Source organism: Enoplosus armatus, chromosome 10, assembly GCF_043641665.1.
Source record: "Enoplosus armatus isolate fEnoArm2 chromosome 10, fEnoArm2.hap1, whole genome shotgun sequence".
NCBI lineage: Eukaryota > Metazoa > Chordata > Actinopteri > Centrarchiformes > Enoplosidae > Enoplosus > Enoplosus armatus.
In genome coordinates this window covers 17,615,781-17,642,515 of record NC_092189.1, presented here as the reverse complement: position 1 = coordinate 17,642,515, position 26,735 = coordinate 17,615,781, and the positions used below count along the sequence as shown (strand labels likewise).

Here is a 26,735-nt window from a genome sequence, read left to right as displayed (position 1 = left end):
TCTGTTTGATTTTGTTGTTTTCTTTGTTGTCGTTTTTTTAACAGCTCCAGGTAACAACCATTTAAAAGCCTTGGCCATCCGTGAATGACCTTCCCTTACTAACCCCTTACTGAAGCTCTGCCTTTGCTAAGCAAATGAAGCCCCCTACCCTCGTCCCCTATATGGTTGCCCTACTTTGTATGGGCCCATGCCATGGACAAGCACATACCAGGGATCCAACAATAGGTTTTTCCCCTCCAGCTCTCTTATACCTTCGTCTAGTTATTTTCAGTGCCTGATGCAAACAGTGTCTCACTTTTCCTCCATTTTTTTCGTGCCACGTTAAACGCTTTGCAGTTTCCAAGCTTCAGACCCTCATCTTATTTTTTCCCCCCAATTCTTTATGAGAAATGAATAGCAGCATTTATTTGACTGCCAGGGAGATGATGTTGTACTCAGGAAGCTTTTCTTAGCAGGAGGCTTATACGTGTTTATTGCTCGAACACAACATGTGGTGCAACCCGAGGGGCAAGAGCTGACATTTTCTAAATGCCTCCGCCGCCTTCTTTTCTTGTGTGGATTTTTCAGAGACAGACAGAGAGGGGAGGGAGGGAGGGGGAGAGGTGAAAACCTGTTTAGTTTTTACATGTATTCTCAAGCCATTATAGAAAATGGCTCTATTTTAAGCTACCAATACAGACATTAACACAACACAAACAATATGGGCTGCTCAGTTTCTGTGACAGTTGGTCTGTTGTGATGAAGCTCTGAACCTGGTGTGCAAAGTGATTATCGTGACACTCTGGCCATTACTCTGTACCCCGGTAGGCCTGTGTAGGAGAGGTTGTGCCCTGGTCAATTTAAGCTTGCACTACGACTTACACTGTCCCTTTTTATAAGATGATGCATTGGCTTCTATTGGTTTTGTAAGGGTTTCAATTTTGTCCTCAGTGGCATTAAAACCCACATCTAAAAGACCCTATATCACACTGATGAGGGGAGTGTAAGTCATATAGCAGGTGTCCATCTTGAGACTGATTGTACTTCCATAAGGAGTTGTTGAGACTCTGTCCAGTGCATATTATCCAACCTGTGACAAAAGAGAGAGGTGTGGAGATTGTCAAATCTTAAACATCCCATTTACTTACATCACTATATTTTCCTAAATTATTGTAATTTCACTCACTTACCAACATTTGGAAGTTAAATGCAGACAGGAACAGAAGAGTCAACGTTTGCCCACCACGGGTCACACACGCTCATATTGTATGTCACAGAAGCCTGTGATTATGCATGACCGGTGAGTAATTAATTTGACTTTGACCCGTTGCAGAGTGCTGACACAGATCATCGCAGGCATTAAGCCTATACACTGTGACAACTTCACTTTATGCAGACTGAGAGCAAAAACGAACGGTTGTGAGTTATGCATTCATGCCACCTGCTACAGCTCACTCAGTTTTTGTAGGTAGTTGTGCGTTTATCACCATATCATTGAATTTTTGCTGACTATCTCTGCTGATGTCTTGACGGCATGGTGAAGTTTTTTTTTGTCCCACTTCTGCTTTTAGCACAATGTCGAGGAGGTGTTGTCTTGTCAGACACCAAATGAAAGAAAATGTCACTTGGTATTACAGGCCAACTCCTGCAACAACTTGCTGTGAATTAATTATTAGAAATATGTCACTTGCTTGATTAAACATGGTTAGAACATCTTATATTCATATTGCTATATGACATTACAGTGACATATTTTTAAGAGAAGACATCAGGTGTACTTTTGCACTTGTGCGACTTGTGCATGTCCTGGTTTGCTATGTTTTGATTTTGATTTTTTTTTAATGACTCTACTGATCCAACACAGTATCACTCTCTCATCTGATAGCAGAAATCTTCCGTAACATCATAACATCACATAACAAGCTGGCTACTAGAAATGAGGTGATGTAGTGATCATCATTAACACCCAAACTTTTTTCGCTGGCATAATCCACCCCCTCTTTTCCACTCCTTGTTGGTTGAGAATGTGCTATGGACTGAATTCTCCCTCCTTTGTCTTGAGAGCATCCGATACGTTTGTCTTCCTCCCCACTTCTGAAAAAGTATTCCCTCCTATATGTGTTGTTGTACCAGTAGCAGTAGCTTCCATTCTGCCACTTTCTTTGTGCCATCCAGTTTTTTGTTTTGCAATTGTTCTGTCATGGGGAAGGGCTGTCCCTCTCAACCGCAATGCTAAGATCAAGGCTTGGGTTGAGGAAGGTAACATTTGCACCTCCTGCAAGCTGTGGAAAGGTAAATCACATCCCTCCTGTTTTCATGTTTGGTGTCAGTGGGGTTACATGTTGATCATTGCCAATTGTTTGGGGCTTTGGGGGGGACCAGCATCATTCTGCATAGTGCTTTGTGGAATTCATTGCCTGGATCATGCTGGATGCCAAGGCTGCTGCTGTGACACTAATGACATTTGAGATACTTCAGTCCCTGTTCGCTACTTTGAATCTTTGGGACGTTAAATTGGACTGTTAATCGGTTGAGTCGTAAGAGGATGAGGTTGGGTGGAAGAAATGGTTAATTCCAGCTAATGCACGACGTTAACCCAAAACATTCTCTGCATTGGGATAATGTTGATGATCATTGGCTGGAAGTAGCTTTGGGCATTTTCATTTAACTAACTGATATTTATGAACCTGCACTGATGAGTCTTCTGTGTATCACTTCCCTTTGTCCAAAATTCATCCCCTGTTAGATGGCGGGGCAGCTAACTTTGGCCTCAACTTCCTCACCTTCATCATCCTGTTCAACAACCTGATCCCCATCAGTCTCCTGGTCACACTGGAGGTTATCAAGTTCATCCAAGCCTTTTTCATCAACTGGGTGAGTTGAAGCTACAGTCTGTGATGCATCTGAACTAAACTTTAAATTTGAGATAGGTTCATTATTTCCTCGACAGGTGTGACTTTAAAGACGAAAATAACTTTTAAATGTATGTGTATTTTACCTCTATGTTTACACGCATTACAAAAGAAGATGTACCTGCCGCAGAGGACATGTGTCGTGTTATGTTATTGCAGGGGGTGAGCACATAATTTGCTCAGCAACAGAAAATGTTTGCAATACAGTTAATCTCTACATAAACAAAGCGAGTGTGCGTTGACTGTTTCAACATGGTGCACTATACTACTACTACTACTACTATCACCCGACTCTGCAGTTCCTGTCAGCTCTACAGAGCGTTTTAGCATCTTTTCTTATTGTTTTACATCCCTTTACTGTTTTGATTTACTCCCATAGCTCTCATCAACATCGTTTCCAGAGGCATTAGGCAGCTGTTTTTTTTTTTTTCAGCAAAAAAAGCTCTAAAACCCCTCTTTACCCAACACCGAATGGAAGTCAGATAAAGTTAGCAGCTAACTTGAATTTATAGTGGAGCATTTAGCAGCAAGAGCCAGATAGTTCCCGCAGGAGCTCGTAGGAACAAAAACAGAGCTAAAAAGAGAGTGAATATAATATTGAAGTTAAATTTGTCAGGTCCATTCAAACAAGACTCTAAATTAATGCTAATGTTGCTCTGTGTCTGCTTGGTGTGTAAAGAAGCCACTGTTTGTATTTGACCTTTTTATATGTTGTGTTTACAGCATGTTTCACTGCCCCCAAGTGGCCAAAAAATCGATTATTGCAGGTTTTTACAATGAGACATCAACATTGGACTATTGAAATGAAATGTTAAATGGTGTACAAATTACATGGTTAGCATCATGCACAGAACATTTTTAAGAAAACACAGCATGTATTGAAATCTGTAAAGAACACTGCAAAGCCGAAACACATCTGAAACCCGACTGACATGAAAGATTTCAGTGAGCACCTAGAATATTGTGTTCTTATATCCTTAGCAACTAGGTCAACTCTACCAAATATCTCAGCTGAGGAATCGTACCGTTTCTTTTGCCTGAAGTTATTCTGAGCCCCTTTATTCATTAAATTTTAAATGAAAATCCTAGCAAGGAATTTTTAGCAACATTTAGGGCAGTTCTCAGTTGGCTTCTCTTCCTGCTGCCCCAGTTGGTTTAGTATTTTCTTGAGGAAAAAGAGACTGAGGGGACTGAGAAGAGCCTGAGTGAAGTTTTATTTATATTTATGTGAAGCTTAATTTGATGAAAACTTGTATTGTTAACAAAACTTTTGTTTCTTTTGTGAAGTTGCACAGTTAATAGATTGTAATTTGTTTTAGGACACTGATATGCTCTATGAGCCCACAAACACACCTGCCATGGCTCGCACCTCCAATCTGAATGAAGAATTAGGCCAGGTAAACAGTTCAAATAACACGTTATATCATTCTAACTCTTACTTGAAATATCTGTCTCTCCTTTAGAATAAAATGTATACCCATGTGTGAGTCTGTCTTTCTCTACCCATACAGGTGAAATACATTTTCTCTGACAAGACGGGGACACTGACCTGCAACGTGATGCAGTTCAAGAAGTGCACCATCGCCGGTGTGGCCTATGGGTACGCTCTGTGTTCCTCCACCTTTTTTATTTTCCCTGCTTACCCCTTTCGCATCCTTTACCGTTGCCTCCCCCATCACCATCATTAAATGCCGAGTGTGCATCATAGTACATCTGGCGTTTCTCTCTCCTCCCTCGCCTTCTCATTAGCAGCTGCATCAGTGCTCCTCTCAACATAAACTATAAATAAAAGGCGGACAGACATTTGCAAGCAAAGGCACTTTACTCTGTCCTTTGCAGGATTTCGTCTATCGTTTGTCATGTTGGAGGTGTTGGTGTGAAACCTGGCTCTCTGTCCAGAGCTTGACAATGTCTTGAAGTTAGAAACAAGAATATTTGTAATGCACAATATCGGCTTGTAAACATAGGGATTCAGTCTAAATTCACAGTCCACACGAATTACTTTTTCCCTCAACTCCTCTGACATAAAAGCACATTCTATTACATTTTCACATTTCATTAAATCAGCACTTAATGCTTTTTTCCCTTGAATATACTCTCACTTCATTTTAGCGCATAGATAATTAGCCTCAGTGGATGCAAAACAAGTGGGAGAGCACAGTATCTTTACAGAACCAAAGCAAGTGCAGGCGTGACAGTACATGATTAATCCCATTAGGATTCAATTAAAAGCGTGATTGATGAAGTGCAGGCTGAAGGACAAAAGAAAGTATTTTATCTGGAGTTCTCTTTGCCAAAGCTCTCATTATGCTACGATTTCTAACACAGTGAGGACACGGACAACTCCTCATTGTCGATCCCGGGTCAAGAATATGAAGGGACTTGAAGTTGTGACAATATACATGTTGATGATGTGATACTTGCTGCTGATTAAAGGCAGCGCTGTCATTCTTGGTATTTAGATGTTTTGGGCAACGGTTATTTAATTGGGTCAAGCCTGCTGGTCATCGGGGACACATACTCCTCCCTGCAAAGACTGAAAATTAGGCAGCAGTCTCTCTCTTCTTCATTCCAAGTAGAGATGTTTTCCTTTGATTCTCTGAAACGAGGACTCCCTCTTATGCAACTGATAAATATGGATGAGTGTTTCATAGCAGGAGAGAAAAAAAAGACAGGTTCTAATGAGGTGAGGCTTTTTTGATGATGCTATCATTCGGCCTACTCTTCTTCTTCTTTTGGGTTCCCAAAATAAGAGTTTGGAGTTTTAGATTGAAGAACTGTTTGTAGTACTGGTCATTGTTTTGTATTTATGATCCACCAGACAATAACAATGTTAACTGTAACAGTAATGTAGCATTAACGTGTTTGCAGGTATGTGTTGATTGTGTTTTTTAAACTGTAGTCTTTCCAGATCCAGAGTGTTGAGTGTTATCAGTTTTTACTGAGTTCTTTACACATAACACATTAATACCAATCAGTATTGTAGAGGCCAAAATTATTGAAACTGTACTGTTCCAAATAAATAATCTGTACTCTCATTTATCATGCTAGCCAACAACAATGCTGCTTCTTTACAATTTCTAAACTAGGTTTAGGTTTTTGCAGTATATAAGCAGTATGAATGACATATATTTAATGATTTAAACTCATGATGAATTCATTATTGTTGTATCTACCCAGTGAAGCATCTGTTTGCACTTTGTTATAAACAGTGCCTAACGTGAATCGTGAAATATGAATAAAAGTAGTTGTGAGGCAGATATTGTTTAATTAAACTTTAGTCTCTACTTAGGAATTAACATACTTGAATGTTTTTTCAACACTTATTTATTAAGGACAGATTTAGTATGTGTCCCTACATCAGGAAGAAGTAGTATACTTTTGTGCGAAAATAGAGATAATTTGACTAAAAACAAAGATAAAACATTTCATATTTTAATACAGATGAATGAAGATGCATGTGCATAGCGCTTAGTCTGTAGCGTGACTTGTAATTTGGTGCCAGCACACACACAAAGCCCCCCTGACACTGCCGCCTGCGTGTGTTCCTCACCACAAATTAAGTGCTGCTGTAATTAATAAAGCCAACCCCAAGGGTGTAGACATTAATTAATTCCACTGGATTGGAGTCCAAATCTCAAGGAGAGATACTGTTTAGGTTAGAGAAGCTCCCAGAATCCTCATGAGTGTTATTAATTTGGAGAAGAGTGAAAGCATATTCCTTTAGATGAACTCAAGTGACAAAACTCAGAAAATTATGTTTTGAGTTCCTTTTTTTAATAAACCAAATTTGTGTAGGCGATGTGTCATTGTAAAGTGTAACCCAGTAGATATGTACATTGGATACAGTTGGTACATTGTCTAATGCTGTACATTAGCACATGTGCAGACGGATTGGTTTGTTGTTAATGCAGATAACTGCTATGTTGCTTTACTGGAGGTACAAGAGTGAACAGGCTCACAGTATGAATCAAACTGAGTTCGGATCAAATGGAGAGCCGTAATGTTCAGTGGAGCACATCGTCTGGTCGGCTCCACTCCTTGCAGTTAACAAAACCCTGCACTGCAGTTAGTCTGCCAGAGCAGAGATGTCAAAATAATTTGGTGCCTCGTTTTAGAGCAGTGTGCTCTCTGACCACATTTAGTTTCAAACATAGTTGTTTTCATTGCTACATTCATTGGTGGCCATGAAAATATACACCGAATACTCACATACACATCACAGCTGTAGTAGCAAAGTTCCTGCCTGATGAGGAACGAGAGAAGAAGACATCTCACTATGATAAAATTATTCCCAAACATTCATATATTCCCCAGAGTTTGCTTCTGGCTTTCTTGGTTTGAATTTTTTTCCCCCCTCTCATCTAATTCCTTGAAATTTCTCCTAAAACATTTTGGTAAATCGACCTCAGTAATATCTTTAATGTATTGTAACCCCAGTTATATTTGATTACTTTTACGTTTAGCATGTTTTATAAGTACAAAATGGTCCAAACATTTTGTGTGCATTATTTTCTTGTCCGCCTTACAATCCATCTGCTGAGACATCCAGTCACATTAAAACAAATACTGCTCATTGATTTGAGTTTTACAAGTTACATTTAAGGTTTTACTACAGCAGGTACTAATATAAATATACTTGCTATTATTTTAGTCATAAATGTCATTCTAACCAGTAACTTTCTAATGAATCTAATCTCACCATTAAGAATTAGTTGATATTGATGCGTGAAAGGACGATAAAACATACACAACACAACTAAATTGAGTGCGCACAGTATATTTCTTTATGCTAGTAAAGAATTACAGCTAATATACCATCTACCATTTGTAAGAAAAGGAACGTGAACTCAAGAATGAATGCCAGTGCATTATACAATTGTAAGGAACAATAGCAGAAAAGCGATGAACAAATACTAATAATGATTATCAACTTGTACCTTGTTACTAGTGAAGAAAACATGACGGAGTGGCTCAGTTTGAGCAACTATAGCCTTCCAGCACCACTAAAGTGTGCTATTAGAGACGTTTTATCTTGTTTGCTTAATACGTACAAAAACATATAAAAACAAAAAGTTGTGGTTGTGTGCTGGACTGTTTTTTGGCAACTTTTGCCAAGGTTTTTATACTTTTACACAGGTTTTTGCATCTTAATTAGTTAGCTGTAGAGGTGCTGGAAGATATATTTAGTCACATTTGGACACAGCCAGCCAGGTTGTTTCCCCCTCTTTCCACTCTTTGTGCTAAGCTATGCTAACTGACTGCTGGTGGTATCTTCATGTTCAGCATACAGGCATGAGAGTGGTATCAAGTATAAATGATTTGAGCGCCTGCTATAATCACTGCTGTCAACCTAACCCCAACACCTCAGCTGCAGTCCTTCCTGGCTCCTGACCTATCATACTTTAACACCTGCCAACTCATAAACAAACCCATCTTTAACCCAATCCTGGCATCTGTACATTCACAGAACATGTTAACAACAGACTTTGTCAACAAGATAATTTTTTTTCCAACAGTCACGTCCCTGAGGCTGAGGAGGGTAGTTTTGCGGAGGACGACTGGTAAGATGACTGGTGTGAAATGGTGGTCGTTTTTATTTCGCGCTGCGCTTCTGTGATGTATTAGTGCTGCCTTGCCTTGTGGAAATCGTGACTTTGAACACAATACCTCAATGTACTGTATGTTTGTTGTTGTTTTATCTTTGTGCATTCAGTACACTTGGGACGTGTTGTGACTGTGGCTCTTGATTCACTGTGTATATCTGTGGAGTAGTATAATGCTGCCAGTGTTGTATTAGAATTATTATTGAATTCTAAGTAGCTACGCGTTGTGGCTTCCTAACAGGCACTTGTATATTCAGCAGGTTTGATAGACCAAGCCCTCTAGCATTCACTGTGTGTTGTGTCAAGGCTGAAGCTGTGCAGCACATTCTCCTTTTCCCCAGTTAATATCAAACCAACTTTGGAGATGGTAGCCTCACTCCCACTTGTTCTCTCTCTGTCTCTGTCTCTCTCTCACACAACACACACACTCACACAGTCCTACTTCTGAGATCCATCTGCTACAGTGTTGAGATCTGCAGTAACAGCATGGGTGTGTCTCATCCGTTTTGCATGGGGGATTGGGGCTTGTTTGTTAATGCCTATTATGCCAAAATGTTGAACCTTGCTGCTTTAAAGGAAGTTGCCAGCTTCCACGAAAGCATGTCTCTTTTTGGCTCTTTTTTTTCCACTGAAACAACTGAGTTAGAGGCTTTATTTATACATAAGATAGGTAAGAGATGCAAGAACAAGGGAAAAGTAATGTGTGTTTTGTCCCTCGGTGATCATAAAACAAAGAACCAAAACTAGTACCTCCAGTCTCCGATGGTTCTCTTTTAAATGGAGGTTAATTTAAATCAAAGCTTATCTCAGTCCAGGGTCAAACACTGTAAAATCTTGACACAGTCTGTTATAAATGTATTATTTCCCCCTCCTAACTGTCAGACACAGGGAAGCATGGTGTGTCACAGGTTTGATCTGGAACAAGTCCCCAGCTATTGACTGTGAACAGCCAGCACCCTTGTTCCCATAGTGACAGGACCTCTGTGTGCTGGCAGATAATCAATAACTGACCGTCCTCCACGCCCAGCCCCGTGCCTCATCACCAAATTTCATCAAGACAATCGACGTGGCGAACTACGCTACTGCTGCAGTAGAGAAAAGCTTAGGGCTTCCTTCCCTGTACAAGGGTTAGAAACAGTAACAATGACTCCATGGATTTTCTGTCAAAAATACTGCAGCATTTTCAGTTTTTGTGGCAGAATTTGTAATTGCTCTTACATGTGTTTACAGTATGTGCTTGGAGCGCTTCTAAATGCAGACTTTGTTTCCCTGTTTCTCACTGATATATTTTAATAAAGCTTGCAAGTGATAAATTCCCCTAACCTCCAGTGCATCCACGTAGGTGAAACACAATATCGATTCCAGCCGTGCAGTAGATGGGAGTATTACTGGCCGGCTGGCTGTTTGGCTCTTAGGGATCTTAACGGTGTATCCTGTGGGGTTAGAAAGACTTATGGTTGCTAATGGCAGCCTCTGTAACATTTCTATCAAGGCCCAGTGCCACGTACAAAGCTGCTGTCTACCTGATCTATAGGACTCTATTTATCACAGAATCATGAAACGATCCCCGCGGGACAGCCAGCGAGCAGCTGGTAGCTACATACAAAATCACTGCCCAGTGCCACTGTTAGAGAGATAAAAATATCCTTTCTTTATATCAATGAAAAGATCTTCTATGCTATCCAAATATTGTTTTTCCACTTCAGCATGGCTTTCTGTTGTTGATGAAAGATTGTACAATTGTTTTCTTTTGCTATATTCCTAATGGACTGCAAGATAATGAATTATTTTGCATCTTGCCAATAACAAAAAGCATTTCTGGTACAAGTATGAGACACTAATTGTATTACTAGTAATTTATTAGGCTTGGCTTTGATTAGTGAATGAGTAATATGGTCTGTTTTAGTTGCCAGAAATTCAGACTGCCTGCTGTGTCTCTGTAAGCAGTTCCTCTTGGATTGTTTAATTTTTAAAGCGAAGGGGAACACCATTTATTATTACTGAAATGACTGAAGTGAATATGATCTTTGAAGGGGAAAATGAATAAAAGAATGAACGTGGATTCTTTGTGCATTGTGAAATGATAATGTCTAATTTCAGGACTTTGCTTTCTCAAAGGATGATCAGCTTCTGCCAGCATGGACAGAATCCCAAACAGTCACAATGTACATCACATTGCTTAAGCTCAGGGGACTTGCATTTACATTCTGTCCGCATTGCGGTTATACTTTTCTCAACAAATGTCAATACTGTTGGCACACAGCGCTGGATGTGTCAATACCAGTTTGAGATCTGTTCTGTGGTGCCAGTTTCAGAAACACGTTTGTCATGCTTATTATTGTATTTGGTAAACTGTAGTAGTAGAAAGCTAGTAGAAAGTTGTACTTTTATGTAAACTTCTTGTTGTTGTCAGAAGCATTGTTGTTGTGAGAATATGCTCTGATCATGATGCAAATTAATTATTTGTTTTTTATTGGTCTACCGTTATGACAACATGTTCTAGTTGGCTGTCAGTGCTAAACGTTAGTGTTATCCAGTATTCCAGTGTGTTCCGTTGTTTTGACTTCTCCGTCTCTTCTTTCCAGCCACAGCACACACTCATCAGACGAGGCGGGATTTAATGACCCAAGCTTACTGGAAAACCTCCAAAGTAATCACGTAAGTAATGTCAGGGTTCCCTGCCACCCACCTGCCGTGACGGCTGCTGTTTAGGACAAAATTAAGGAGGATTTTGAATCTAATTGGTGTGTGGTTATATAATGTCTTCTTGCCATTTGAAGTGGACTTTAGTGATGTGGTGGACTTGTCTTGATGTTGGGCTTTTATGATGTGTGTTAAAAATGGTGAAAAGGGATGTTTTATGGTCATTTTGTCTGGATCATGTTTTGACAGACAAAATTGACTTAATTCTCTTTAATATCAGTTTTATTAAAATCTGCTGAATGGTGGATTACTGTTTCTTCATCGGATATTGTAAACACAGGCAGGCAAACAACCTAATTAGCTTATTCTGACAGGATGAAGACATGCTTATTTGCTTATCCACTGTGAGGAACTGTACTGCTGTACAGTGATAACATTAGTGTGAATGTATGAATATGAAGACTGCCTAGAAATTACATAGGAAAATCAAATATTTAGCAATTGTGCCTTTGTCTCAAAATATGGACTCAGACATGCATTTGGGTTCTGTCACTGGCTCTAGCTCTAGAGAGAGCAGTAAGGGCCACCTGTGGTAATGAAATGGGGGAAAACTGTGATTGATCGGCTGTTTGAGTCACTGAGCTGCAGAACAGCGTGGGGGAGGCAGAATGTCACATCTAATTATGTACAGTAGCACCGCCCAGGGAAAGTAGTAATCCCACTGTGGTGTTTGCTTTGTTATGACAGCAGAATCTCTCCACACATTGAGTTTGTCGAGGATCTGCTTTACTTTCATATTGATAGCCCTGCGCCCACTGCTAATTATAGTGCATAACCAACCGCTGTTTAGAAACCACAGTCTCTCCAAGTCTCTGGTAATGATTCTTCTTATGATTAATCTATTGTCTTGTAGTTGTAATAATGCTTTGTTGATGTTGGATGTCTTAATATTTTAGCACTTTTGTGAGTCATTGTTTTTCTCCTAATGTTTTTTTTGCCATTACATGGGAAGACTCCGGTCTCGATCCTGTCATCTATTTTGAAAGTTTGGACTTTTAATCCAGTTTAGCTCTCATGGCATTGCCATTAAAGGAATATTTAGACATTTTGGGAAATACACTTATTCGCTTTCTTGCTAAAAGTTAGATGATAAGATCGATACTACTCATCTTTGTACAGTAAATATGAAGCTAGCGCCAGCGGCTGCTTAGCGTCACATAAAGATTGGAAACAGTGGGAAACAGCTAGCCTGACTCTGTCCAAAGGTAACACAATCCACCTTACAGCACCTCTAAAGCTCACTTATTGACTCGTTATGTCTCGTTTGATTCATCTGTACAAAACTGAAATGTAGAAACGATATGTTGTGGTTTTATGAAGGATCATTTCCAGACCATTTCTTGGTCTGGCAGAATGACTTCTTTCAGTCTCCGCTGGTTGTAACTGTAAGTAACTGCACCCGGCCAAGAAATAGTTTCAGCATGATTAAGCAGATGTGCTGGTAGGTGTGCCAGGCTAGCTGTTTCCCCCTGACATGAGAGTGGTATGGATCTTGTCATCTAACTTTGAGCACAAAAGTAAATATGTTCCAAATATAATAAATCTACAAGCGTTACAAACATTAAGCTTGTTATGGTTATCTCCAACCTTCAAGACATCAGCACTATCGATAAACCATCAATGCTTCCGTCTCACTTGTGTGACACATAGATGATAAATGACACGATACATCTCATTTAACACCTTATGTTCTCACAGTTCAAACACTTTGTCCTTATGGCCATCAGGATGCTTCTTATTTAAACATTACTAATCCTTATCATTAATAACACTTTTGCATTGCTGCAGGCTATTTGTAGGAGTAGTGTTGATACAGTATTGAGGGGGGTGGCAGACTAGAGGAGAGGGGAATTAACAGTGCTGACAAAAATAAACATCCCCTCTGGCGCTTTTCATGTTCTCTTGAGTCACTGGACATGTTCTCCGCCCGCAGAGTTTCAGAAGCCTTCGTGGGTGTTTGTTTGCTCGCTTGCTCGTCCAGGCGCTCTGCTTCATTTTCTCTTGACCCTTCAACTTTTTCCACACTGGCCACGTCTGAAGTGATGAGTGTCCGTCACTGTTTCCATGACACAGATTACCCAGGAGTCAGTGGGGTTGATAGCTGTCAGCACAGTATTAGCTGTCACATCTAATTGTGGCATGCACTCTCTGCCTAGGTTACTACCACCCTTCTATGCTTGTGAGGACCATTGACATAATGTATTCCTTAATTGTTCAACGTTTTTGTAAATAAGTTTACTTGTTTTCTTGCTGAGAGTTGTATGAGACGATCAATACCACTCTCATATCTGTCTGTTTAATATGAAGCTGGAGCCAGGAGATGGTTAGCTTAGCTTAGCATAAATAGCCTGGTTTTGTCAAGGGGTAAAAAAAAAAATCTGCCTAAAGCACACTAATTAATCAGTAATATCTTGTTTGTTTAATTTAAAGTGTAAACAGTTGTGGTTTTGGGGTGTTATGGGCTGGACTATTTCCTGGCTCAGCACAGGAGGCTTCCTGGAGTCTTGTCGTCACCGTTAACTCCGACTCCCAAAATGTTTAACTATATGCCTAACGCCATCCCTTACTGTAGATTTAACCAAAACTGAATTCTAACCTTAACCCTAAAACCAAGTTTAAACCCTCAAACAGCCCCTTGAAGAGCTGAGGACCGGCCGAAGTCAACTCGACTCACAAAGATATAAGAAATATAAGAGTGCACACAAACACACACACCCACACACACACACACACAGTGGCATGTCCTTCAGAGGATACCTGTCAACCCAGACCAGATTAGCATGCTGCTAGGAGGCAGAGGGCCCTCTCACAGCCACCTGGACTGTAATAGACTCTGTGTACTTTCATTTACAACAGGCCCTTTGATTGCCCCCCCCCCCATTCATTTACTCCTTTGTTCCCTGTTAGAGATCTCTCATCAGAGTCGCCATGGCCAACAGAAAAAGCAAATTTGATAATACTGTGTGTGTGTGTGTGTGTGTGTGTGTGTGTGTGTGTGTGTGTGTGTGTGTGTGTGTGTGTGTGTGTGTGTGTGTACACAGCTTTTCCTTTGAGAAGAGCAGATGTTTTTGAGTAATAAGCAGTCAACAGTGCATAGCATGGCACACATATTTGTTACATGTGCTGTAGATTCTGTGTTACAATAGGTTTTCATCTTTGACAGCATTGGTGGCTCGTAATGGTGGTGAACTAGTAATGTTTGAGCTTGTTCTGCTATTGATCTCCTTCATAACAACGATCAGCAGCCAGATTACTAGTTGCTGTATGATTCAGGCCCGGTGAAGCCCTGGAGGTAGCCGATATCTCTGCCTCACTGACTAGAAGCTGGTGGTCCTGCAGCCTCAGACAGGAGCCTCAGCAGATGCCTGTCCAAGTCTGCCCCCCTGGCTAGTTAGTCATACGTTTCCCCTCATTAATGTAAAATACCCTCAGTATATAGGTTAGGCCTTTTTTTATTAACTGAAGCAAGTTTATATTACACACATATGCATGAGTAAACGTCTGTCAGCTGCTGGCGAGTTCAGTGGGATCATACTGGCTTGATACCAGCAGTCATTAGTCTGGCCGAACCTGACTGGTGAATACTGGAGGCACGTGTGTTTGATAAAGTGACAAACCTGAAGGTGGCCTTGAACAACAGTATGCTGAGTTAATGGCTATTTAGACAGATTTCTAGTTTAGGAGAAAATGTGTCCAGATTTCCAGTTGGAGTTACTTATCAACAAATTGATAAGTGATTCTAGGCCTAAACGGTTTTATTTAAATGTTATTTCCAAAACAGTTGTGCCTAGGAAAACTTAACAGTGAAATATTCAGTTTTCTCAATCTGTTTTGCTGTTCCCTCTCTTTTCTGCTAATATAAAATATTGATTTGTGGTGCACAATTAATAGTTCATATTTTCTAAAAGGTTATCAGTAGGGAACACTAATGATGACATGGCTTGTGTAATGGTCATAGACCAGATAGCATTTGTGGTTCGGTTCTCTGCAACACTAAGTGGAGATGGTAGTTTGTAAAGCAACCAACAGTATTTAGCTTAACAATATTTCCAACCAATTCTTAACGTTTGATTTGTAACCTACCTGCTGTACTAGATGGGTTCAACTAAATCATCCTAATGTAGCAAACCTCATGCATCTGGTGCTATGAAAAGGTTTAAACAAATGCTATAACTACCTTTCACCCAAATCTACAGCATGTACATTTAAGAAAAGAAGTTGTCGAGTTGTTGTTGAGTCGTGCAGGTTGATCAGAGTCTGTCAAACAGTGCACTCTGTCAATGCTCTCTCTTCAGTATCGTCAAGGTCTTGCTAGTTGTTTTGTTTCAGTTTTGTTGTGACATGTTTTATTAAAGAACATTAAAAGTCAAAGTGCCCTTTCCACTTCCTGTAGCCCACAGCTGCTGTCATCCTGGAGTTCATGACCATGATGGCCATCTGTCACACTGCAGTCCCTGAGCGCACGGATGGAAAAATCATCTACCAGGCTGCATCTCCAGGTAGATCACACCTTCAACAACACAGCTAGGGGAATACAGCTTCTGGATAAACAGTATACTGCCCTGGTATTATCCCAGTATGTTATGTATGTGCACACATTATAATTTGGAAATGTTGACTTTGTTTAGAGCCCAAACAAAAAACCTAAGCAAACAAATCGTCCTTCTTGATTCAGCGGGGTGTTTATTATCAGAACTAGCAGCACATTTATCTGCAATTCAAACTGCTGCAGCTGTTACTTTTCTTGCTGGTAGGTGGCGCAAGTTGAACCGAGATTGCAGATCCAGAAATTGCAAGTCTTAGATTGCTGGTGCTGCAACTCAGGGTAACACTGGCTGGACCTTGTTCCAGGTCCTTTCCATCAAAATGTTTTTGTTGAGATATTAAATTTTCCATCCAATGACCTCTGTGTCTAAGCAAATGGAACACATCACTCCAGCCTCCAGCAGTACTTCATAAAGACATTTATATAATCATCAGTGCTGGAGAGAGCCAGGAATTGTATTAGAAAATAAAATATCCTGTTTACAGAATGCATGGTGTATGTCACCTCTGATTCTTTGAGCCTCACTTTGATCCCGCAGTCTATCACATTCACAGCAGTGATGAGACACCTGCCAATCAAGAAAACATGCCCTTAGACGTGATTCTTTTTAATTCTACAAAATCATTGCCAATAGAGGAGGTGAAGTTAACCACTGAGACTCAAAAATGTCTTCTTTTGTATTTTACAAGAATGGCTGCAGCTTAAAACATTTGCACATTGGCTTCACCACTTAGACACAGTGGTTGCCCCTAGCAGCACTATGTAAATTTCTGAAAATGTGAGAAACTGAAAGTAAAGGGCCATTCTAACGAACTCTGAAAATGTCATTATGCTTAAAGGCACAAATCTGTGATCCAAATGTAAACAAAGATGTATCTCTCATGGGAAGAATTAAAAACACAGAATTTGCTAGCTTCTATTATTGCCAAATTGATTGACAGGTCTTTCAGTATGTGGACGGACACTAGTTAATGTTTCCTGATGCTTTTGACTACATCAGTAATGTTAGCAAGCACAGAAGTAAAACAGGCCTATGTTCAGTTAAATATACAAACAATGCTTTTCCATCTCTCAGTGGTGAAGAAATGCTGATTTAACACATATTGACACATTATTGTTATATAATAACTGCACAAAGCCATGTGGCTGCTTTTCATCTTACATTTTGCTCTTGATAAGAGAGATGACTTTTTTTGCCTGATTGCTTAGAACAATCATGGTCTTATGGCGCTTTGGGGTTTGAAGCGGAGCGGGGATTGGCTGCAAAGAGAAGGGTGGTTAAGTGAACTGTAAAAAACAAGCAGAGAGCTTTTTCTCGCCCTGCAGCATCCTCATGCAAGCTGTAGCATCAGCTACCTGGTCCACAGCTCTCAGTCACTGCTCTCATTGTGAAAATGTGTCGAGATGAACTAGTTTTATGTACCAAATGTGAACATGGTTCTTGTCATAAATGTCAGGTTCAAGTCGCAGGTTATCTTGAGACAGTCTGTGTGCTTGTACTTGGTTTTTGTGTGTTTTATCTGTAACATTTTGGTTTTCCATTTGCTTTCAAGATGAAGGAGCTCTGGTGAGAGCAGCACGAAACCTTGGCTTTGTGTTTTCTGGTAGAACCCCAGACAGCGTCATTGTGGAAATGGTAAGTTGGAAAAGTTTAATGAAAGACATACAAGCTATCATACTGATGGATGGATCCACTAAATCTTAAATATGAGCATCATGATGGTCTAGTATGACCTCAAACAAGAATAAAAGACTATAAGACTATATAAAACTATAAGACTCTGATAGATGTGTGATACTGACGACTGTCATTAATTAATTAAACAAATTGTAATTTCTTTACTAGTTCATAAGCTGTGGAATGTCTCCGTTTTTTATGGTTATTCATTAAAGGAATGTTAGACATTTTGGAAAATACACTTATTTGCGAGAGTTCAATGATAAAATCAAAGCCACTCTCATGTCTGTACAGTAACTAGCTGTTTCCCCCTGTTTCCAGTCTTTATACTAAGCCAAGGTAACCAAATGCTGGCTCCATCTACATGTTTACTGTACAGACATGAGAGTGGTATCAATCTTCTCATCTAACTCTTCGTAAGAAAACAAATAAGTGTGTTTCCCACAATTGTCGAACTATTGTTTTAACCACATTGAACATCCCAATTATTTTTTTCATGAAGTTGTAGAGTCTCTACAATCAGTAGAATATCCTTGGGCAGTAACTTGAGTAATTAATTCACAATTTATTCAATTTTGCTCAAATGTTCCAAAACAGACCTTGAGCTAAAACTAATATGCATAATCAGCCTTTTGTATTCACATGGGCCGCAGTAATGGAAAATGATGAACATCACATTGGCTGTGATTATATCCTGAGCTGATGCACTGTGTGTCCTCTCCAAAGCTCAGGTCACCCATCCTGTTGTTCCCTTAATTGGCTAACCTGATGATTGCACTCAAAGAGGCTGAGGCAAAAAGGCCAGAACCATTTTTTTTCTTCTGCTGAGAACATCTTGTCTCCAAGATGTTTGTCCAATTTCTTAACCTTTATTAGGCCTTCTAAAGCTCTCAGCATCGATTTAATCACTATGTCTTGTACCTAGCGGTCTCTACAATTAAGGAAGTTAATTGAATTTTACCTTGTTATTCTCCCTCCATTATCTCAGTGCAGGCAACTGATAAACACATTTAAAGCGCAATTATGTCTGATTTGAGTAGGGTGGCAGGGTTGGCTTGTGCTTCTTAAGATAAGTTGTCTCAGAAGAAGACAGGTCGAGTTATGTCCTTTTGGAGTATGTTAACCTGTCTGTCTCTTTGGATTTAGCTGGAAACAGAGGAGAAGTATGAACTTCTGCATGTGCTGGAGTTTACAAGGTGAACTATTTTAATAAGTGCTTTGTTGTTTTCATGAGTTATTATGTGTATAACTGCTGTATACTATCATTTGTTGTCTGTACAGGCTACAGGTGTTCATTAATTATTGTATTTGCTGTGTGATATTGATATGATATCAGAGTTAATCATCTTTCTTTTGCCCTTATGATATGTGCTAATTAATTGTGTGACCTAGGTGTGATATCTTCTTACCCACCTCTTGATTTCTAATTTGAGCAGACATATGCTTGCTCGAACAGCACTTGATAATTTGTGTGCCTGTAACACCTTATAATGTGATGTCTCTCACTTGCTTTCTCTCCTAATTCCTCCTTCTTCTTCTCCCTGTTGCCATTTTCTCTCACAGCACGAGGAAAAGGATGTCAGTCATCATGCGCACCCCATCTGGGAAGATCCGCCTGTACTGCAAAGGAGCTGTGAGTGTCTGTCTCTCTCCATGGCAACGCATGACAGCCCATCACCATCATTGCCACACACACAAGTGTGGAACGCTCTCCTCCCCTTATTGCCTCTCGCTCTTGTCAGGAAATCTTTTCAGTGAGCAACAGCATAAAGCAAGATCACCACATTTCACACATGGGTATCTCTGCAAAATAAAGGTTATACAAACATTATGTTTCACAGGAAGGCACTCGGCTACTAGCAGCTACCAGACTAGCCCCAGTCCACAGCTGCATAAGTATCAAGAATTTTAATGATTGGGAAACATATCACTCTATATTCGGCTGTGAGCATCTAATAAAATTGAGTAGTTTGAAGGGATGGCCACATGCATAGTTCAAAGTATAAGGTTATTAACAATTTTACACAATGAGGGTTATCAATCAGATTGGTTTTTTTATTTACTTGGTCTTATTGTGTATGTAATAACCAAATAAATGTATAATTTTCCTAATTTTCACTTAGCAGGTTTAGTTCTTATGTTTTGTTTTATTTGACACAACATTTATTTTGTGATAAGATCATCAAGGACATTTGTTAAATACACGCAACGTAATTATCAGGTTTAGTGCTTATGTTTTATTTTAGTTTGATGCTAAACTCTTAAATTATTTGATTGTGTTTTTAAAACACATCACTCACAGAATAATTGATCCATTGCAGGATCCAGATACATTAGACTTGTATTAATTAATTCCCCTGTAATTGCCTTTTAAGCAAATAATAATGTCATTATTATTACATTATTATTTCAGCACAAAAAACAATTGGGGCAAATCGGTGTAGAAACAGAGTGCAACAGAAAGGGCTGGATCTAAGCTGAGAACTCCTATTTGCACAGTAGCCCAAGTCCAGGAGGTTTCTGTCTTTCCTCTCTGGGTGTCAATAACCAGTGAGTGTTTGTTTCCCTTCAGGACACCGTGATCTATGACCGTCTGGCAGACAGCTCTAGGTACAAAGAGATCACATTGAAGCACCTGGAACAGTTTGCGACTGAGGGTGAGTGGACAAACATCGCCCCCTGTCTGCCAAAAGTAAAACATATTCAGGATGCTTCAAATGTATGTGCTCCACTCATTTCTTTCTGGCCATTATCACCTCTTGATCATCAGTTGCAGCAGAAGAAGTAGTTTTCTTTTGCTTAGACATTATCTTCATATATCATTGTTTGACGAACAGTAAATCTTAATATGAGTATGTTGAAGTCGTATTAACCTAAGGCAGTGGAGCTGAAAGAAACTGCATCAGAGACTCTCCTTTTTGTTCTGTGTTCATACTGCCCCCTTGTGAGACAGCAGCAAAATTATGTCATTGGGAATATTTGATGTAGGCTAAATATAGCATTCAGGACAGATTGTGAAGATCTTCAGTCACTGTAATTTGGAGAGGCCTGAATAAAATATAACTTCTTTCTCTTTCTGATAAGAAGAATTAGCTATTAATAAAAAGTTATTTGCATTGAACAGAGAATCTATCCATCTTAATTAAATTCAAATATTTGGACTTCCAACTGATTTATGTTCACATGAACTACAAACACAATGACTGATACAGTGTAGACACCTTATGTGCATATTATTTATATCTACGTCAAACAGTGTCAGAGGTTTTACTAGGCATATATACAGTAAGTGCCTAGATGGGTGCGATTTTCTGCATTAGCATAGTATCAGATAAGTTCTTATGTTAGCTGTTGAGCTGTTTGAGAAAGAATTTACATCGCTCCATGGTTTTCTTTTTCTCTGATAGTTGGTAGTTTATTTGACAGGGAAAAAGCTCACTGAACTGCAGAAAACCCCCAAAAGAATTACACATTAGCCATAGTATGTGTAGATGGCTAATTGCCATCTGTTATCCCTGGTCAGACGTTAATAAGGCATCCTTAAAATAATATAAAATGCCATATCACATCAAAATGAATATATACAACATAATAAATATGCACAAGATAGTACAGTACACACTGAACTATAAATAATACGTCAGTATAACACATGGTAGTTAGCTGCCATCCATGCTGTGTTGATTTTTACAACCACCCACCAAGTTCTTTCAAAAGGTCAGGACGTAGACACTGGTCAGAAATGTAGAGAAAAGCTGAAGAAATAATTTAAGGATTTAAGTAATTGCTTCTCATGAAGTAGTATTCATTCAACTGTACAGTGAGGAGGTCGCCAACAGAGAGCTCAATATGGTCAACAAATCAAGGTTTTCAAAATGGAAAACGGTAAGAGGTCATGACATTTGACCCAGGTGTTGTAATGCTGTTTTCCTCTTCCAGGGCTGCGCACTCTGTGCTTTGCAGTGGCAGACGTCAGTGAGTCGTCCTATCAGCACTGGCTGGAGATCCACCACAGAGCCTGCACCTCCCTGCAGAATAGAGCCCTAAAACTGGAGGAGACCTATGAACTGATAGAGAAGGTTTGCTAAGTGAAAAACTGACATGTGTTTGTGTGGTATCGGTCCCTGATGGCACGACTACCCATTATGTTCCCTGAAGTAGTCATTTTGCCTGCTAGTCCTGCCATCAGACATTTCATTGTGGAATGCAGTGAGCTTTGCAAGTGAGAGTTCATTTTTCTTTACCTGGTTACATGCTGCATTTACTTAATGAACAAGGTTTCATACAATCATGTTTTATAGGCGTCTGTGCGTTTGCAGATAAACCAGACTGGGCATAAACTCAAGGGCCTCCTGTGTAACTAATGGGGGCAGTACAATCACACCTGGAAGTGTAAAAAAAAAAAATCTAAATTGTGTGTTTGTGTGAGAGAGATTCAAGGTTTCACCAGCAGGTAGAATCGGTTTCCTGTGAGGTGGGTCTATGTGGAAGCGCTAGTCAAACACAGGAAGCCACAGTCGTAAATCAACCACTTGGCATGTTCTTCATGGCTGCTGCTGGCTGCCCAAAACAAATGAAGGCAATCAATCATGAAATAAACATAAAAGCTTTCAGAGAGGAAAATGTAATGTGCATTGCTTAATGGGCAGAGTGTGGAACTGATTCTGCCAGGGTTTGGGGTTCATTGCTCCTCGGGGCCACCCATACTTAGAAATGCGCACAGTAGCGCCACATGGGGGCACAATGGAGTTGCAGTGAAATTTAAAAGATGGAGACATTCCAACACTGTGTGACTTTGCTCCTTCACATCATCAAACAAAAGGCTCAAGTGTGATTACTTGTTGTGTAAGAAAATGTTTGACAAAGCCTTGATGGTTAATAATCATTTAAAAACAAATAACTTCTTTGATATTTAATCATTCATTTGATTATTATTCTCAATGATTATTGGTGATGCCCATTACTTTTACAGTTCTGTGCTTTCAAAAATAGTTAATTGGTGTAGAGTGGTACCAAATACAGTCCCCTAAATTATGGTTAATCCACTGACACCAGACAGAATCTACCAGCTTTTGGCTTGTGGCTGGTGTTATGGTCCCACCCCAGCTCGGGGGTTAAAATCCTGATCCAAATGGTTCTTGTATCATAATCCACAAAGAGTGCCTTTAACAACAACCACAGGAACAATAGAACAATCCACATCAAAGAGGCAAATGAGGACTCATCAGATATAGTCATGTTCTTCCCCAGGCACAATTTTCCGTGCTGTGTGGTTCCAAATGATTAGAGAGGACAGAGCTACAGATGTACAGGCAGCAGGGCTCAGGTCACAACTTAAAGAGTTTCCCCTGCCTTTCCCCTGCTGCTGGCTCCTGTCTCCCCTCTACCCCTGGGTCTTGTCAAATCTTTGGCCCTGTGATGGCCCCATATGAGCCTGCAACCAGCCCCAAAGAACCACCAAGTTTCCTGGGAAAAACACCAACAGTATTTTGTGGGTGAGCTTGTGTGGGAGAGATCTTGTCTGCAGATGCACACACAGAGGCATAGTAACTAATCCAAAACCCTTTAAGCCTTTGGTGTTTTTTGTGGGTGATAAACAAGAGCAGTTGACGAGGGGGAAAACACGACTGAGTGAGTGACACAATCCCGTCTCACATGTCTCTCTGACACATGACGTTTTAAAGGCCTGTCTCTGTTGTATTTGCTATTTACTCACTGTTTTTATTGACTTTTTTTTGCTGGTGTAGAACCTGCAGCTGCTGGGGGCCACAGCGATAGAGGACAAGCTCCAGGATAAGGTGCCCGAGACCATTGAGACTCTCATGAAGGCGGACATCAAGATCTGGATCCTGACAGGGGACAAACAGGAAACAGCCATTAATATTGGTAAGACTCAGGCACAATGGTCTATAAAACTTTTGCTTGGATGCTGCTCTGATGTGTAACATGTAAATTGTCTTGGTGTTTTACCACTAAAATTATTAGTAGTAATACCAACGATGGTACAAATTCTTAAACAACCAGTTGAAGGAAATTAGATCTTCATATCCTTCCTTCCACATAGAGGTCAAAAGTCACCGCGCCCTGGAGGTAGTTAGTAGTCAGTGTGTTGCTGACCTGGAGGCTTGAATATGCGTCCTCCACTTAAAAGTGCAGTCTCTTTACACACTTTACCTCACTGTTGCCCATAATGTTTGAAGAAAACATATATTGAAGATTGATACAAGATCAGTGCTGTTACTAGTTGTCAAAGACCGATGCTAGCAGTGCAGCTGGACTTGTGGTGCTGCGGACCAACGGACCAGTAAGATCATGCAGTGGACTTGAATCCTGCATTTCCCATTATACAACTTACTTGCATATTCCAGCCTCCTAAAAGCCCACTTCTTTCAAACCCCACACTTCCAGCTTTTAATGCAGGCTTTCTGTTAAAAGATTAAGTCTCATAGCTAAACTGACATAACCCTGATGACAACATGCAAGTCATATACAAACTATTTTCATAGACTGAATAGTCCTCCTCATGACCAGTAAACTGATCTTCATGTGTAAGATTGGTGGATTGCCCCTTTAATGTAAAATCATGTTCATTAAAGGCTGCTTGCACCCAAATACTCCCATTAATATTTGTGCATCATGACATAGCCCTGCTTGTGTACTTGGTCTCAAACCAAATAGAAAATGTATTGTGATAAATTGTACACCAGCCTGTTACAGGTACTCCAGTCAGTCCTGTGGTCATTCTTCACCCAGCAAGGCAAACAAGCTGAATGCTTCTCTGTCACACACATCTAGCAAAAGCATCTGTCGCAGAATACTAGATGATGTATGAGCACACTGCACTGACATGAAAGAAATAACATGCATATGTACACAAGGAGGCAGCTCTCACATATCTAGCTCCCCAAGAGGTTTTAGCCTTGCTGATGTTATCAGAAAGGTGAATGACTAACTCTGCACCAGCTCCAGTTCAGTTTAGTTAATTGGCCTGGTATTACTGCTTTTAGATGTGGCTAACTACTACAAATGCATCAACCTTGAATACAGCCAAAAGTCCAGAAAAATAGATATGAAAAGTACCTCCATTTGTGGCTATACCTACCACTGTGGCCTGACTGAATCAGCCCTTTGTGCCCACCGTGCCCAGATGTGAGGGAGCTCCGCAGAAGCACACGCTCACTGGGAGTATTTTTACAGGTCTGCCGTTTGACTAAGTTGCCCTGTAAAATCTCCGCTCAATATTGACTTTGTTTTTTACTATTTTCCTCACTGAAAGACGATCCTCATTGCCAGGGTTAATGGTGCACTTTTTGCCACATTGGACTGGTGGATTTAGGCCATCACATTTATATTTTTCTACGTTTGCAGGTGGCCTGAACCACCCAATTGCCACTCTTGGCAGAATACTGGGCATAAATGCAGTTGAGTTTACTTATTTTCAATTTTTTTTTTGATATTGAAGCATTGTAGATCTGTTTGATCTGAAGCTGTGAACACTGTCATTGTTTCAGTTTGTCACTAATCCTGAACTATCATGACATAATGTACCGTAACTACTCTGACACTGTGTGAGGAAAGAGCAGTGTTTGTTCTGGGACACGCTCCCAGTGCTGTGAGCTGTTTGTTGAGGGGAGTCAAATGTACGTAATGCTTAGGACAGGTCAGAGCCAGAATTCAATGAAAGGAAAGGAAAGTGCCCGCTGTTCAGCTTGTTGGGGAACACTCACTCTACTTAAGGTATCACAGATGTGAAGCAAATAAACACTGCTGTGTTCATTTTGGCTGGAGGGTGCATCATCCCCTTAAGCATGCCACATGAAAGAATAAACACAACCCCTTAACTGACTACACAAATATGAGCCCCCATAATACTTCACACCTACTTCACCATGCCCAGCAATTCATTTCAGGTCCCCCTACTTTGAACCTCCCACAATTCTAGTCCCAGTATGTGGTATTCATTTTGAGTTATCCCTCCGTAGTTATTAAACTTAATAGTAATTGTTGCTCCCTGAACAACATTTGAGATAACCGTGACTTGGGTGTCCCTGTTAGACATTCCTTAAGTCCTGTGGGAGCAGTGTTTAGTTCCGCCTGAGATGGAGAAAGGCCAGGAATTCAACTTTCTCTGGTGAAATAAAAAAGGGCAGTTTGGCTGCAGTCAAATGAGCTGAAGGTAAACACATTAAGCGGAAGGGCTGTGGCAGGAATCGACAAGGGGGAAGGGAGTAGAGACGTTGTGTTGAGATGGGGAGACATTTTCCTCACATTGGCAAATTTTTGGACGTTTGCACCTTTGCACTTAAGAAAACAATCTGCCAGACCCAGACCCCAACCCTGTTTGGTTTCGGCTCTGGAGGTGAAACCCTCTCATTTCCTCATGCAAGCCCTCCTCTGTGTAGACTGTGTGTTCACTATTGTGTTCGACTGTGACTGTGTGTTTTTGTGTGTTTTATGCATAATCTTATCTCAGTTTCACTCACAGAAAATACCACCCATGTATTCACAAAACATTGGCTTTGTGGTAACCGCCTTAAAGAAACGAAAATCTCTCTCCAGACAGAAGCAAAGTGTTGAAGCCCACAAATATTCATGTGGTTATGCCACAGATGGCAGCCTTTTCATCCAGCCACGGTTTTAAACTGAAGGCTTCAGTCTTGGTTTGTGAAACATTTCTGTTTTCCCCAATGGGAGGCTCCCTCTACCACCTTGCTGGTGACCCTGAGCATCTGTCCCGGCCAAGAGCTGAGGGGAACGCTCCCCGGAGAGCTATGTTGGGTAACTCAGAGTTGTAACTGCCTATTAAAACAGGAAACTGACAAACTCTTGTAAACCAAACTCATTAGTCATGTCCCGAGACACTGGCTCTGAGCTGTAACATTTTAATTGGTGTCCCTTAAAATGTATTGCTGCACACTGTTGTATCCGTTATTGTTTGATTTTGTTTTCTTCTTCTTTATTTTTTGTTTCATCTATTTAATGTGTGTTTGGGCCCCAAGCAGATAAGTTGTCAAGCTAAAGGGGGTTATTGAAACTAAAGTAAACTGCAAGAGTAATTGAGTTGTAATTTAATTCATTTAAAACACGTCCTTCCTACCTATGCGCTTACTTTAATTTAAATTAACTTTTTTCTGTAGGACATTCCTGCAAACTACTGACCAAGAACATGGGCATGCTCGTGATCAATGAAGACACTCTTGATGTGAGTATATTTTTTTTTCTTTCACACAAATTATCAGACTTCCCTGCCTACAGAACCAAAAACCTCACCAAAGCACATAAAGCTCACCATTGTTTCACAAAATGTTTTA

The 26,735-nt window shown here is 40.2% G+C and overlaps 1 protein-coding gene across 2 annotated transcripts in view; it reads left to right on the top strand.

Annotated features, from left to right (window-relative positions):
• The window catches only part of atp8a1 (ATPase phospholipid transporting 8A1), a 96,863-nt gene that overhangs the window by 34,250 nt on the left and 35,878 nt on the right, over nucleotides 1-26,735 (top strand). Inside the window, exons 12-24 of one of the 2 annotated variants that reach the window (XM_070912739.1) lie at nucleotides 2,738-2,853; nucleotides 4,211-4,288; nucleotides 4,403-4,491; nucleotides 8,411-8,455; nucleotides 11,083-11,155; nucleotides 15,594-15,699; nucleotides 17,300-17,382; nucleotides 18,571-18,620; nucleotides 18,988-19,057; nucleotides 19,997-20,081; nucleotides 21,364-21,503; nucleotides 23,172-23,310; nucleotides 26,562-26,626. In XM_070912739.1, coding sequence (XP_070768840.1) covers nucleotides 2,738-2,853; nucleotides 4,211-4,288; nucleotides 4,403-4,491; nucleotides 8,411-8,455; nucleotides 11,083-11,155; nucleotides 15,594-15,699; nucleotides 17,300-17,382; nucleotides 18,571-18,620; nucleotides 18,988-19,057; nucleotides 19,997-20,081; nucleotides 21,364-21,503; nucleotides 23,172-23,310; nucleotides 26,562-26,626 — 1,139 coding nt within the window. Of the gene's footprint in view, nucleotides 1-2,725; nucleotides 2,854-4,210; nucleotides 4,289-4,402; nucleotides 4,492-8,410; nucleotides 8,456-11,082; nucleotides 11,156-15,593; nucleotides 15,700-17,299; nucleotides 17,383-18,570; nucleotides 18,621-18,987; nucleotides 19,058-19,996; nucleotides 20,082-21,363; nucleotides 21,504-23,171; nucleotides 23,311-26,561; nucleotides 26,627-26,735 lie in introns of both variants that reach the window. The other variant, XM_070912740.1, reaches the window with a different exon arrangement.